At 37.7% G+C, this 12,599-nt stretch overlaps 1 protein-coding gene across 4 annotated transcripts in view; it reads left to right on the forward strand.

Moving 5' to 3' along the window:
* The window catches only part of LOC106953115 (C-Jun-amino-terminal kinase-interacting protein 1), a 62,153-nt gene that overhangs the window by 36,924 nt on the left and 12,630 nt on the right, over nucleotides 1–12,599 (forward strand). For all 4 annotated transcript variants that reach the window (XM_015041671.1, XM_015041670.1, XM_015041673.1 and 1 more), the window contains exons 3-6: nucleotides 2,385–2,642; nucleotides 7,694–7,775; nucleotides 9,353–10,477; nucleotides 12,017–12,092. In XM_015041671.1, the coding sequence (XP_014897157.1) occupies nucleotides 2,385–2,642; nucleotides 7,694–7,775; nucleotides 9,353–10,477; nucleotides 12,017–12,092 (1,541 nt within the window). The remainder of the gene's footprint in view (nucleotides 1–2,384; nucleotides 2,643–7,693; nucleotides 7,776–9,352; nucleotides 10,478–12,016; nucleotides 12,093–12,599) is intronic.

A 12,599-nucleotide genomic window follows, 5' to 3' on the forward strand; every position in this document is an offset into this window, starting at 1 on the left:
TAGATAAATGGACATGTTGTTGGATTGATCATTGCTAGATGATGCTTGATTAAAAAATAAATGAATGTTGGCTGATTTAATGTATGTATACAGTGCTGGATAGATGGACTGGCAGATTGACAGATCTACATACAAAATGATCTTTGAAAGATATGATGAATGTGCAGATGTGTGGGTAGATGAGCAATGTAGATTGAAAAAAGATGAGTGGATTTAGAGATCAGTGTACAGATGAATGGATAATATTGTAAAATGTAAGTTAGATAAATGAAAAAAGAAAGTTATTCTTTTACCACATTAGATGGGGAATTAATATTTTGAAAGTTAATTAATAACGTTTCACAGCCAATTATATTTGAATTGAGGGTTCTGCAAGACATGTCATATATAGCAGAACATATGCATCCTATGTTCAGGTATTTTTTATTTAACTTTTTATGATACATTTATGGAAGTTCTGTTTTAAACTAATTCTAACCCTTGGTTGTAATTTATGATGGAAAAAAATACTAACTTTGCTTTTGTCATTATTTTTAACCCACTTATGGCATAACTTCACAGCATATACATTTTAAATGTGACTGTTAATACTAAATACTAACACTTCATTTTAATATCTCTAGTATAGACTTTACCAGTAGAGGTGTATAAATAATCTTTTTCTGGCTGCAACATCAGATCAAACGTTTACAGATTTTTCACATACCATTACCACTTTCTCTTCTCATACAAAAAGGCCTTTTTTCTTCCTTGGTGAAAGACAAAAAGTGAAAGACCTTTGGAAATCTGGGATGAGCGCCTCACTGCATGCAAATGTGCTTGAAGGCAACATTTAGCCAATGGAAGAGGATTAACCTCCATTCCATTCACCAGCTGGGTTTTAGTCACAGCCTGCAGTTGTAAAGATGCATGTTGACAACCAATCTGCTGAAGTTCAAATGGAAAATATTTCTCTTGTAATATTTACACTGAACCATAAAGATTATGATTTTGACTTCTTTCATGTCAGTAACTTATTTTACTATGCTTGAGTGAATACCAACAGTGTTGAGAAACAAAAAAAAATCTTTTTTTTTGTTGACTTTATCACCATGCCGTTGACATTTTGGTTAAATAATCCAGATTTATCTGACTTATTTTACTTGGGCACTTGAAAATTTACAGAAGTTAAGATAATACATTCAGATATTTTGCAAAGTTTTTGTGTTGTCTTTTTCTTTATCTTAATGTTTTGCAACTAGACTTTGCATGTGCAGGAAAGAGAGAGTTCAAGACTAATAGGCTTTACAGTGACTCTGAAGTCCACGTCAAAGCCAATAGAAACAGTTGGTGTTACTGTGTGTTGTGTTCAGCTACTGGGGAATTGATGATAAGTAAAGCAGACTTAACTGGCTCATTGCCCTTTTACCTACTGTCTGTTCACAATGCTCATATGAGTTGGATGTTGTGATTTGGTAAGCTTAAAGTAAGTCAGGTTGTCCTACTATTTTTGCAGTCACTTCAAGCATTCACAATGCAGAGGTGAGGGACTCATAATTGTCGCAGAGCAGTCATCTTCATAATTCATTATGGGATTAAGTAATGTTACTGGGGCAATTTATGTTCCATTTGAACTGTACTTTATTGAGTTTTGCAGAAATTGCACATGTGCTGTAAATGTCACAGAATTTAAAAAAATTGCAGCGTGGCTTAGCTGAAGATCAAATTATGCCAAAATCTAATGTGTAGAAAGATGATGCTAAAGCATTATTTATGACAAATTGGTACCTTCATACAATATTGAAGCATAAGACAGTTTTGTGGGTATAACTTTAGGTCATAAAGTGATGAAACATAAGCAAGCGCATCAATTATCTTTGGATTTTAAATGGGTGGAAAACTAAATTATATTGTAAAGGAATAAATCCATAAATTGTTTAAAGTTAGCATGTATTTATTCCACCTTTGTGATGAGTTTGAGACTTTTCCTCTTCTCTTGCCAATGAATGCAACTAAGCCAAACACATCAGTTGTGATGTATTAGCACCTCTTAAAACCAAAGTAGCCTAATATGAGCATAATTTCAGATATGACCACTGATTTACGAAAAAAGGAAAGAAACAACATCTCACAAAAATTAGACATAGGGGAGAGAGGTTTCATTCTTTATTTTTCTAGGGAAACATTATCATTAAATAAGAGGATTCTGTAAATTAGTTGTGTATGTGCTGTTTTTAAGGTGGTCAACTGTTGTCAGTGAAACTGTTGCTGAAGACAGAACGGCCTCTAATTGGTTAGCTCCATCTCCTCATCCCATGCACACATGCTCTCTCTCTCTCTCTGTCTGTGTGCCACTTTCTCTTCCTCTCTTTTGACTGACGCTGTGTTCCCTCCAATCCCTGCAGGGCCGTGTGAGGCGAGGAACCAGTAGCATGTCGGGGAGGGTGGAGCTGGGAGCAGTTGGCCAGTTTCAGGCAGAAATGCTGCATTTGGAACTCATTGACGGTGCTGACGGTTACCGCGGTGATAAAGACACCTTGAAGGCATCCGCCGTTGCAACCGTGCCAGTCACCAAGGACTCTGGAGCACCTGTTACCATGGATACATACCGACCCAAGAGACCTACGACCCTTAACCTCTTCCCTATCGTGCCTCGTTCACAGGTATGGCCTGAATTATCTTATCTACACACACACACGTGCACACTTTCTGACAGAGCACAGTGCTAATGGAAGTCAGAAGCAAGATTATTTATGCGTTTGACTGCCTTATGTCTGTTTATTCCATTAAACAGCAAAAAAATATGTTTTCAAAATTGAGAAAAGATGAACAAAATGGTTGACATTTCCACTGAATTCATTACAGTTGTTTCCTGACAGGATGTCTTTTCTAGACCAAACAATGGCTTCAATTGTCAAGACACATTTTTCCCATTGGTGCCCATCTCTGTTTGTGCTTGAATAGAGCTCGTGATGTGAGTGGTTTTGTTCAGTAAGTCAGTCTGTGTGAGAACAGAAGAGCTATTTTCTATACACGGTGCTCAGTTAGGGCAAATTTTACACTTTTATTGGTAGTTTCCAAAGAATATAGGGCAAAATGGAAATCTTTTTAGTTTGGGGAATCTTTTTCCCCAAACACATATTAGTGTTTCCCAAACACATGTTAGTGTTTGGGGAAAAAAGGTTGTGTGAGATAGAGCCCATAGTGCGACTATGTGTGGAAATTAAAACATTGAGTTCTATCTGTCAATCATTTCTCTTATTTGCTGACATTAATTGAGCAAGAATGTACATTTAGGATTAGGCTTGAGAACCGTATATATCTAGACAAGATATACAGTTTCGGCTAAGAAAATCAACGTATGAATATAATATGAACAGGGCCATCAAATATGGACAATAACAGAATGTGAAAACATTGCATGGTCCAATGAGTCAGCTAAGATATTCAGATGTCAGTGTCAGAGTGTGTAAACAACACGACAGCATGGACCCATGTTGTCCTTCATCAGTGATGCAGGCTAATAGTAGAGGTATAGTGCTGATGGGGATCTATAATTATTGGCACACTGGCTGGTCCCAGTTGGTACCAGATTTCAATCAAATAATGCACCTTTGACAAGATTTGCATCATTTAACCAATCTATGGTGGCATCATATCAATATTGACCAAAATTTATGAGAAATGTTTCTGATATCCTATTGAGTTTATGCCATGCATAATTAGAACAGTTCTGAAGGAAAAAGCGGATCAAACCCAGAGCTAGTGAGGGGAAGTTGATAAAATAGTCAGTCAGTAGATATTTTGACTGAATCAAATTTGATTCTTTGCCTCAGATAGTAGAGGATTTTTCTACCAGTTTATGGTCAAACAATTTAAAACATGGTATTTTCACTTGTTAAAGATTATTCACAGAATTGAACCCTAAGCTCTGGGCCAAATGCCATTAAGATTTGGTTCAAATTAATAATTTGATATTTAGGGCTCTACCCATATGGCATTCTATTGACATTTACTAGTTTCTGTGCAAAGCAAGAGTTCTCTATGGAGACTTCTTCTCATCATTAACAAGAACTAAAGCAGCTGTTACCATTGTCCCAGTTATGTCACCCAGTTGGTCGTTGCAGATGTTTCCTCACATGTTCTTCTGGACGCATCTTCCTATTAAAGGAAAGGTGGCCTTACAGCTGTTGCTCCATTCATGCTCAGTATGAAGGATTGTTACAAAATCAAAGACATAATGCAATCAATTGTCCTGTGGCTCTACTTGCTTGTCCAGGAGGAATAAGTGGTGAAAGTGAATGCAATCTGCTGGGTTTCCTTAGATGAAAAACCTTTTAACCTGAATAGTCGATTGAACTTGACCGCATTGATTGATAACTAAAGTCAAACTGGACTGTATGTAATTGGTTGTTTTCAAGTCACTCTGTATGACTGTGATTATGACTTAATTTGGCCTAAGGCATTTGTTGTGCATGATTTGTTTGAGAGAACCGACCAGATATTGTGTGTGTATGTTGAAAGTGGGTCAGTATGACTTCCATTGTCCTGGTTTTGCTTTGTTTTGCTTTCTGATGGCTTAGTAAAAGTTTATTTTACAACATGTGAGGGACATTGAGTCCTAGCCATTTCACTTGGATGGTAGGATTATAGAGGACCAAAATAAATAAATCAACAATTTTATGCAACAAATTAGCAACATTTTTGGAATAAAATCTGAGCCTTTTAAGATGTTTGGAATGTCCTTTTAACAATCAGCTAATTGTTTTTATTCCTAATATGGATTTGAACAGTCAATTTTGGAAGGTTGTCCAGGCTTTCTTTTTGTTTTTCTATGATGAACCAATTACACTTTCATTTTGAGCTTATAGTTGTTTCTAGGTCATCTGCGTCTAGGTGCCTTATCAGTTTATCAACAATTTCAGCTTTCCAATAGTTCAAGTAGTCATTGAATTCATCACTATGAAGATAAGACAGACTTCACATCACTGATTCATCATAGTAAACCAATGGGGATGGTTTAGATGGTGAGCCTGTTACAGCCACCATTAGTTCCTACCACTATGATCTTTTAACAGGTGTTGCTTTGTATCCTGCTCAGAGGTTAGACCAATTCTTCTTTTGCTATGGCTGACTTACAGTGTCTGTCGAAGAAGTGATTTTGCATGCGATGCAGCAGCAGCTGGAGTCTGTGTCCTTCTTGTTGCCACATTGAGCACAGCTGCTCAGATTATTACGGTCTGTCTGGGGTCTGGGAATCAATTAAGGTCGTATTTAGCCATATTCAAACATTTGTTTTCTCCTTTGAGCTTCTTTAGTGCTAGTTTGGCATAATATCTGTTATAATGTACAAAAACATACTTTTTCATAGCACAATAAGTCAACTTTTTCTTTATTTAATTAGGCTCCTCCTGTGGATCCTAATTTTTCCTAACAGCTTTTGAGGCTTAACCAGTGAAATGTTGAGCAGCTTAAGTCAGACAAGATGAGTAAGTAGGATACAGTGCTTATATTCTTCAGGCAACCTTTTCCCTCACATTGTACTGTAACAAAATGGGGGTAAGAGGAGACAGAAGACACAGTAGGACTGTTTCCAGGTCAGCAGATTTGTACTACTGAACCATACTGTATATGTTTAGTTGTGCATAATTTTGTAGCAATCAATAGTTTTTTTTTTTGGCTAAGCAGAGCTCAACAGCTCATTAGACTACTGAGATTTAAATATAAGGTAAATAAGCTGGCCTACAGTAGAGAAAAAACACATTTTTGTTGACAGAGAAGGTATTTTCTGACTCTCCCTTTTAAATCTGCATGGGTAGTGAGCCAAAAGACAGAGGAACAGACGGCCATGTCAGAAAGGATTCCTCAGAGTTAATCTGAGTCTAAGGCTAATCACTCATCTAGTTAAGACACACTACTTATGTTGAAGTACATGCATGTTTTAGTAAGGGATTTGCTAGATCTACAAACTTCTTTACGGAGTTTATTGTAGCAGATCTCACAAAACCAGTTCAATTGGCATGAGGTGACATTGCAGAAAAAAGCTGAGAAGTGAATGATTCTCCTGACCTTACCACATCCTAATTTTTATGTCCTGCCAAATTTAGAAACTCCAAAGAAACTTGACTTTAATTTTAGGGAGCAGAAACCTGCTCATTTGGTGCGAAAAGAAGATGCCAGGACAATGAAGTTCATCAGACATAATGTTACAGTCTGAGGCATCTTGGAAAACATTCATCAGTGAAATCCAGTTTAATTACAGCAACATCATCCTAGTCATTAACACCGTCTCTTCTGGGTTCACTCTCCCCAGCCATGATCAGCTTGTCACAGTGGTAAAATCTGTATCTTCCCAGATCTATGGGTGCAGTCTCCCACCTGCTGATTCTCTCGTTACCACAGCAACAGTTGAGTTTCCGCCTGGTAAACGTAGAGGAACGATGACTCATGTGTGGTGGGTGGGTAGAAGAGGAGGACAGCATCTAATTTGGGACACACTGCCGTCACAGGAGTTTCCACTTCTCCTTCTATCTGGTGTTTTTCTATAACTGGAAATTAAATTTAATTTTTTTAAACCCAGACATAGTGTTTGAATGTGTCTGATATGAAAAGCTGATTTTAAACAGCAGTCTGGTGTATGATCTTTTGTGATAGTTTTTAAAGCATTCATGTTGTCCATTATGAAACTTTGCTTTTTTCCACTTAGGATATATTCTGTCACAAAGATCATTACTGCTGATTTTCAGTCATTCTGATCACCTTCTTCTGTCTGTGCAATTTTATTTAATTGAGCTCCATTGCTGTAACAGTAGGGCTGAAGCTCATGGTGATGTGTATTTTACCACACCATATTCAAAGTCTTTTCCTATTGAGTATATGTTTTTAAAGTTTTCAGCACTGTGTGTTATTTGTAATATGGAAATGTCTCATATTGTGTACATGAATTAAAGCTGTAGGTAATTTTTATAAACAATATGTGTTTATTAAATTTTTGTGGAAACTGTTACTATATAATGACAGTGTAACATGCGACAGATAAACTGTAAAAAAAAAAAAAAAAACTCCTCCATTTCCACCCTTCCCACTCCTCATAGATAGGCTAAAGCTAGTTTCCAACACCACAGTCATGAAGGCTCAACCTAGTCAGTATGGGTTTGAGTTTCAGATTTCTAAATAAACTACAGTTTACACCTAAGCCTCATGCAGGATTGGGGTTTTTATTAGTTGAGATTTTTTTTTTCCTGCATTTATTGTTACAAGATGAGAAAAGTACAGATAATGCGCCTCAGCTATGATGCTTTCTTTACCATTAACTATTTAGTCATCACTGATGTAAAATGATATTGTTATTGAAATGATACCTTAACAATGCTGTTATAATTCGTGAAGAGGTAAGATTGTAACGTCTGATTCAAACTGAGTTAACCACAGCTCTGTGTGAATGAACTGTGTGCTCCCAGGATCTTTTATAAAAGGTTGTGTCCCTTTAAATGCATGCCACGAAGCACGGACAAAAGAAATCCCCACTCATTCATTTGAGTCATTGTGTGTGTGTGTGTGTGTGTGTCCGTGCATGTAATGCTCTCACAAAAGTCGTCGACTATGTACTGGCATCTCGAACTTTGGAACATGGTTCCTTTTTGACGTTCTCTCCAAGTTCACCTCAGTATCCATCTTTTCCTCTCACCAGTCCTTTCCCTTCCTCTTTTTTCAGGACACATTAAACAACAACTCATTCGGAAAGAAATACAGCTGGCAGGAAAAAGTTTCAGGCTCGTCCTCCCCTCTTAAAACAGGTGAGCTTTCATTTTACTGGTTCTTTAGACAAGAACATTAAATGTTGTAAATGTACAAAGCTTGCTTCTGAGTAAAGTTGTTTTAGTTAAAGTTTCCTTCAACTGTGGAGAGGACTTTGTGTAATTTTAATTTAGTTTGTCAGGCTGTGTTTGCATCTTTAGTAGCTTGGATTTGTGCAATGGTGAGTGGAGTTAGCTGAAGGAAAGCAAAGTTTTCTTTTTGTTTTTTGTTTTTTTACGTAGCTTAAAACTCAGGAAGCCGTCACATTGCATTATTACAAAAATGTTCAAAGCCCTTTGCTCTCACAATGTCTGCAGTGAGTCTTTTTCACTACAGATATTGTGGAGATGAAAAAAACTCACTGCAGACATTTGGCAATAGGAATCTATTCTGTGCTAAATGTACTATTTTGAAACGCAAAGGAAAAAAAACCTCTCTTTTCCTGTGGATATAGTCAGAGCTACTCATGGTATTAGCCTTATAGCCTGTCGTCTGGGGCGCCAACTGCTGGAAGGAGCTGTTGCCCAAACTGCAAAAAAAAAATAAAAAATACCGGTACATTATAATATTGATGTGAAGCCTTCTTTGATGCACTTTGATCATTCTCATTATTCAAAGCTCTTCCCACTAGCAATAATCAAATCTGTAAAAAGCTAAAGAAGTGTTTAGATACATTTTGTCTTATAAATACATGTTGGCGAGTGTTAAGTTAGATTTTTGCTTAGTGTTGTTAGTCTGTGGGTTTTGTTATTATTAGAAGATGAAGCGATTTGTTACTTTTTCACTGTTTTCATCATATTTCCTTTTGAAACAGCCCTGAGCTGATGCTTAAACAGCCTTATGAAATTGGACAGGATTTCTTCTGTCAGTACACCAAGGAGAGATCATATGACATTAAATATAGATTTATATGTGCTTTTTAAATGCTCATGAATATTTTTTTTTCTCCAGATTAGACCCATTATTATTTATTGTTTTTGGGAAGATGTACTTCCCAAGTGCTGGAGAAAAGCATCCTCTTAGCATAATGTGGCAGACACCATGTATTGGTTTTTGCCAAACATAGCATTTTGCATGTAGACCAAAAAGTGGAATTTTTGTTTTGTCTGACCAGATCACCTTTATGCTCTCTGTGTGGATGCATTTCTATTTTATTTTAAGAAAAGAGCAGGAGGAGCTGTCTCACCACAGTTCAATACTGTATGAAAGATAGGATGATAACATAATGCTTTGATTTACTGCCGATGGATTATGACGTAACATGTGACATAACGCAGCAGGCACCTTATCCTAGCTCTGAATTTGATGAGTAAGGGGGATTTATCTGTGTAATCCTAACATTACCTAACCATTTCTACTTGTCTCTCGTTCTGCTTTGGATTTTCTTTTGTCTGTGCATTCGCTGCCATGTCCATTTGTCTCCGTGGCTCTGCGTTCTGTTGTCTTTCCTGTCTGCATGTCTGCATCATGTGTACTTACTTTGTTTGTGTGCCTGGCCTTTGTGTGTGCCTGTGTGCCTCCGTGTTTGTCTGTGTGGCTGTCTGCATGGCCTTGTTTGCATCCTTTCTTCCTGTAGGTGACCTCACACCTCCACGAGAGCACAGCTGTCTGAGCGACGAGGACAAGGTGCAGGGTGGGGCCGCGCAGACCAAAGACAGAGGAACCTCCACTGACGCCCCCTGCAGACACAGCCACACCTCGGGGCACTCGCATAGCTCAAGCTCAGGGGCTGCAACTCGCTCCAAGCTGCAGGAGAAACCACCACAACCTCCACCACCACAGAACTACACACCCGCTCCTCTGTACCCAACGGGTAAGACGGACAGCTCGGGCCACCGAGAAAAGATTCGCCACCAGGCGGATGTTCATCTGGAACCCACAGAGGAGATTTATCTGACTCCAGTGCAACGATCAGCGGACCCGTTGGAACCCCCCAATGTTCAGGACCGACCTTTTCTCTCGCAGCAGACTGAGCAAGGGCGCATGTCCATAAGCTCTGACACAGAGGGACCTCCTCCTTATCAGCCCCTCCCAGACCGGACCAACCCCTCCATTTTTGAGGAGGACGAGCTCTACGTCCCTCCACCTTCCTATGCTTCCTGTGTAGAATCTCTCATCACACCACCCAACATGTCTGTTTCAGCACACGGCTCTGTCGCACTAGACCTCAGCCTGAAGGGGACAGGAGCAGGGGCCATGCTGAGGGCTGGCTCATCAGTAGAATATGTGGACGCCACCGATGACAGCTACTGTGGTGAGGATGAGGATGTAGACAGAATAATGATGGACAGGAAGATGAAAAAGACAGCAGGAAGTGGAGATGGTGGTGGCAGTAAACCTGCCATACTAAGGACTACCTTGAGCTCCGAAGCCAGCAGCCTAACATATGACTCGGTGAAATACACACTAGTGGTGGACGAACACGCTCAGCTGGAGCTTGTCAGTCTCAGACAGTGTTACCAAGGCTACAGCGACGACAGTGACTCAGCCACAGTCTACGATAACTGCGTCTCCTCTCCATATGAGTCGGCCATCGGGGAGGAGTACGAGGAAGATGAAGACGAGGAACAAAACCAACAGACCGGAGCAGCGCAGAGGGAAGCCACAGCTTGCCTCTCTGAAGACTCAACACCGGAGGAAGATCTGCATTTCTCCAAGAAGTTCCTTAATGTCTTCATGAACGGTCGCTCTCGCTCTTCTAGTAAGTCCCTCCTAAGCTACCTTTGTACAGTTTATAAGCTGAAAGATACTAAACAATAATAAACAAAATAGATAATATTTGACCTTATTTTAATTTACTTACAATATACATGAGAAACAAAAAAAAAAAAACATGTGCATAACCTCCATTAGAGATCTCACCCCCTAATATGAAGCCGATTCCCAAATAATAATTTGACCATTTTGCCTAGTTAAGCTGGAAACATAATATTCTAGACTTATAGCAATCGTTTGATTATAGTTTAATTTCTCTTCAGAATTGATAAGGTATTTTTGAATTGAGTAATGCCTTGTATGAGTACTTAGGATTCTGAGTGTTTTCATACAGCATGAGAACACTGTATGTTCTCATGCTATAAGTGAAGATTATAGATTTTCATAATCTTCACTGCTTTTAGTGTTTAGTTTTGTCTTAAAGCTTGGAATGGATCTCTAGAGGAATAGGGATCATTTTTTTCTTCTGGATTATTTAAATCGGTAATATGTTGAACAGTTATCTTTGTTTTCCAGTCTTCATAAAGCTGCATGTGTTTTTTTTTTTTTTGGTTGTTTAACCTCTTTAACATAAAGTTGCCTCACTAAGACAAAATCTTTTCCATAACATCCCTGACAAATCTTTGTTCAAATAGGGCTACAATGTTTAAAAGATTTCACTTTACTTTACCTGGCTGGAATTCAAAATATGTAATCTCTAAAATATGTATATTTTATTTTCCTAAAATCTTATTCAACCCAACTATAGTGAAACTGATTTCTTCCAGTTAAATGCTTACTGTGCAAGTTGAAAGCAATATTTTTCTATCTTCTTATAAAGAGTATAGTACAGTTTTTTTTTAATAATATTAAGTTATAATTAAATCAAAGACATCACATAACACGATTCAACACCTTCAGAAATAATTTGTGCTGATCCACATTTAAGGGGATCCATTTAAACTGGATTCCCTTAAATGCACTATTGAACACTTACATAAAATCGGTTATGGTTTAAATTTAAACCATATATGAATATTCTGGTAGATCTCAGCAACCAAAGCTTTAGATTTTCTAGTCAACATAACACCATAAGGGAAACATCTTTTGCCAATGATTTGCTTCTTTGTGAAACCATTTCTTCAATGAGTGCATGGAAAGCATCTATTTCTCAGATGGGCTTTGTGTTTCTAATGTTTCTATGCCATCTCTACTGTACTGTGGTGTTTGTTTACTGTCCTGTGTATTATGAGCATTTTTGAAACCTTTTAGAACCACCGCAGTTAATCTACCCAGTGCAGAATAAAGCAAGTAATCTCAAGGGAATGTAGGTAGAAATACACAAACTCATCAGTTTCACATCCCATTAAAGTGTGATTTATGGACCCTTAATGATCCGTCTGTGCTTAAAAGTGACCTGATTGTACTTTAATTGGATTTTTTTTAGTTGCACAATAGGCCTAATAAAAACTGGCACTGCAATCTGTAAAGTCTTATTTTTATCTCAGTTGTCCTCATATTTCTGATTTCTTTTTTGTGATTGAAGGTGCTGAGTCCTTTGGTTTATATTCTTGTATCATAAATGGGGAAGAGAAAGATCAGACCCACAGAGCAGTATACAGGTAAGGCAAAAATACACAGTTCCCATCAAACATTGTTTGTGATGCCGATATCTGTGCTAAAAGGATTTCTGTCTAATCCATATAATTTCACATCCATCATATTTAATGGAAGTAACTTTGTTACTACTGAAACAACAATCTGTTTTATAAGGAGTTGCATGGATGAGGGATGAGATAGTCTGTATTAAATTATGCATTATTCTTGCATTTGACCTCATACTTAAATTTTTACTGCATTCACACTAGAGATCGGCTATTATTATACCTTTATTGTTATTGCAAAATGTTTCATCAGAAAAATGTTTGACACTAAACTCTATAATATGATGTTTGTATACCCCAAAATTTTGACAATTTTGTTCCAAGACACCAGAAACAAATATTAATCTATTTAAAATATAATTAAATGCAGTCTGTCATGTGCTTTTTAGTAATAAAACTTCACCAGATTATTAAATAATCTGCATATTGTTTCTTGTTGTTGCACTGAATTGCAGCCCTAAGCCT

This window comes from Poecilia latipinna, unplaced genomic scaffold (assembly GCF_001443285.1).
Source record: "Poecilia latipinna isolate Pla-1442-1.1 unplaced genomic scaffold, P_latipinna-1.0 Scaffold561, whole genome shotgun sequence".
Taxonomy (NCBI): Eukaryota; Metazoa; Chordata; class Actinopteri; order Cyprinodontiformes; family Poeciliidae; genus Poecilia; species Poecilia latipinna.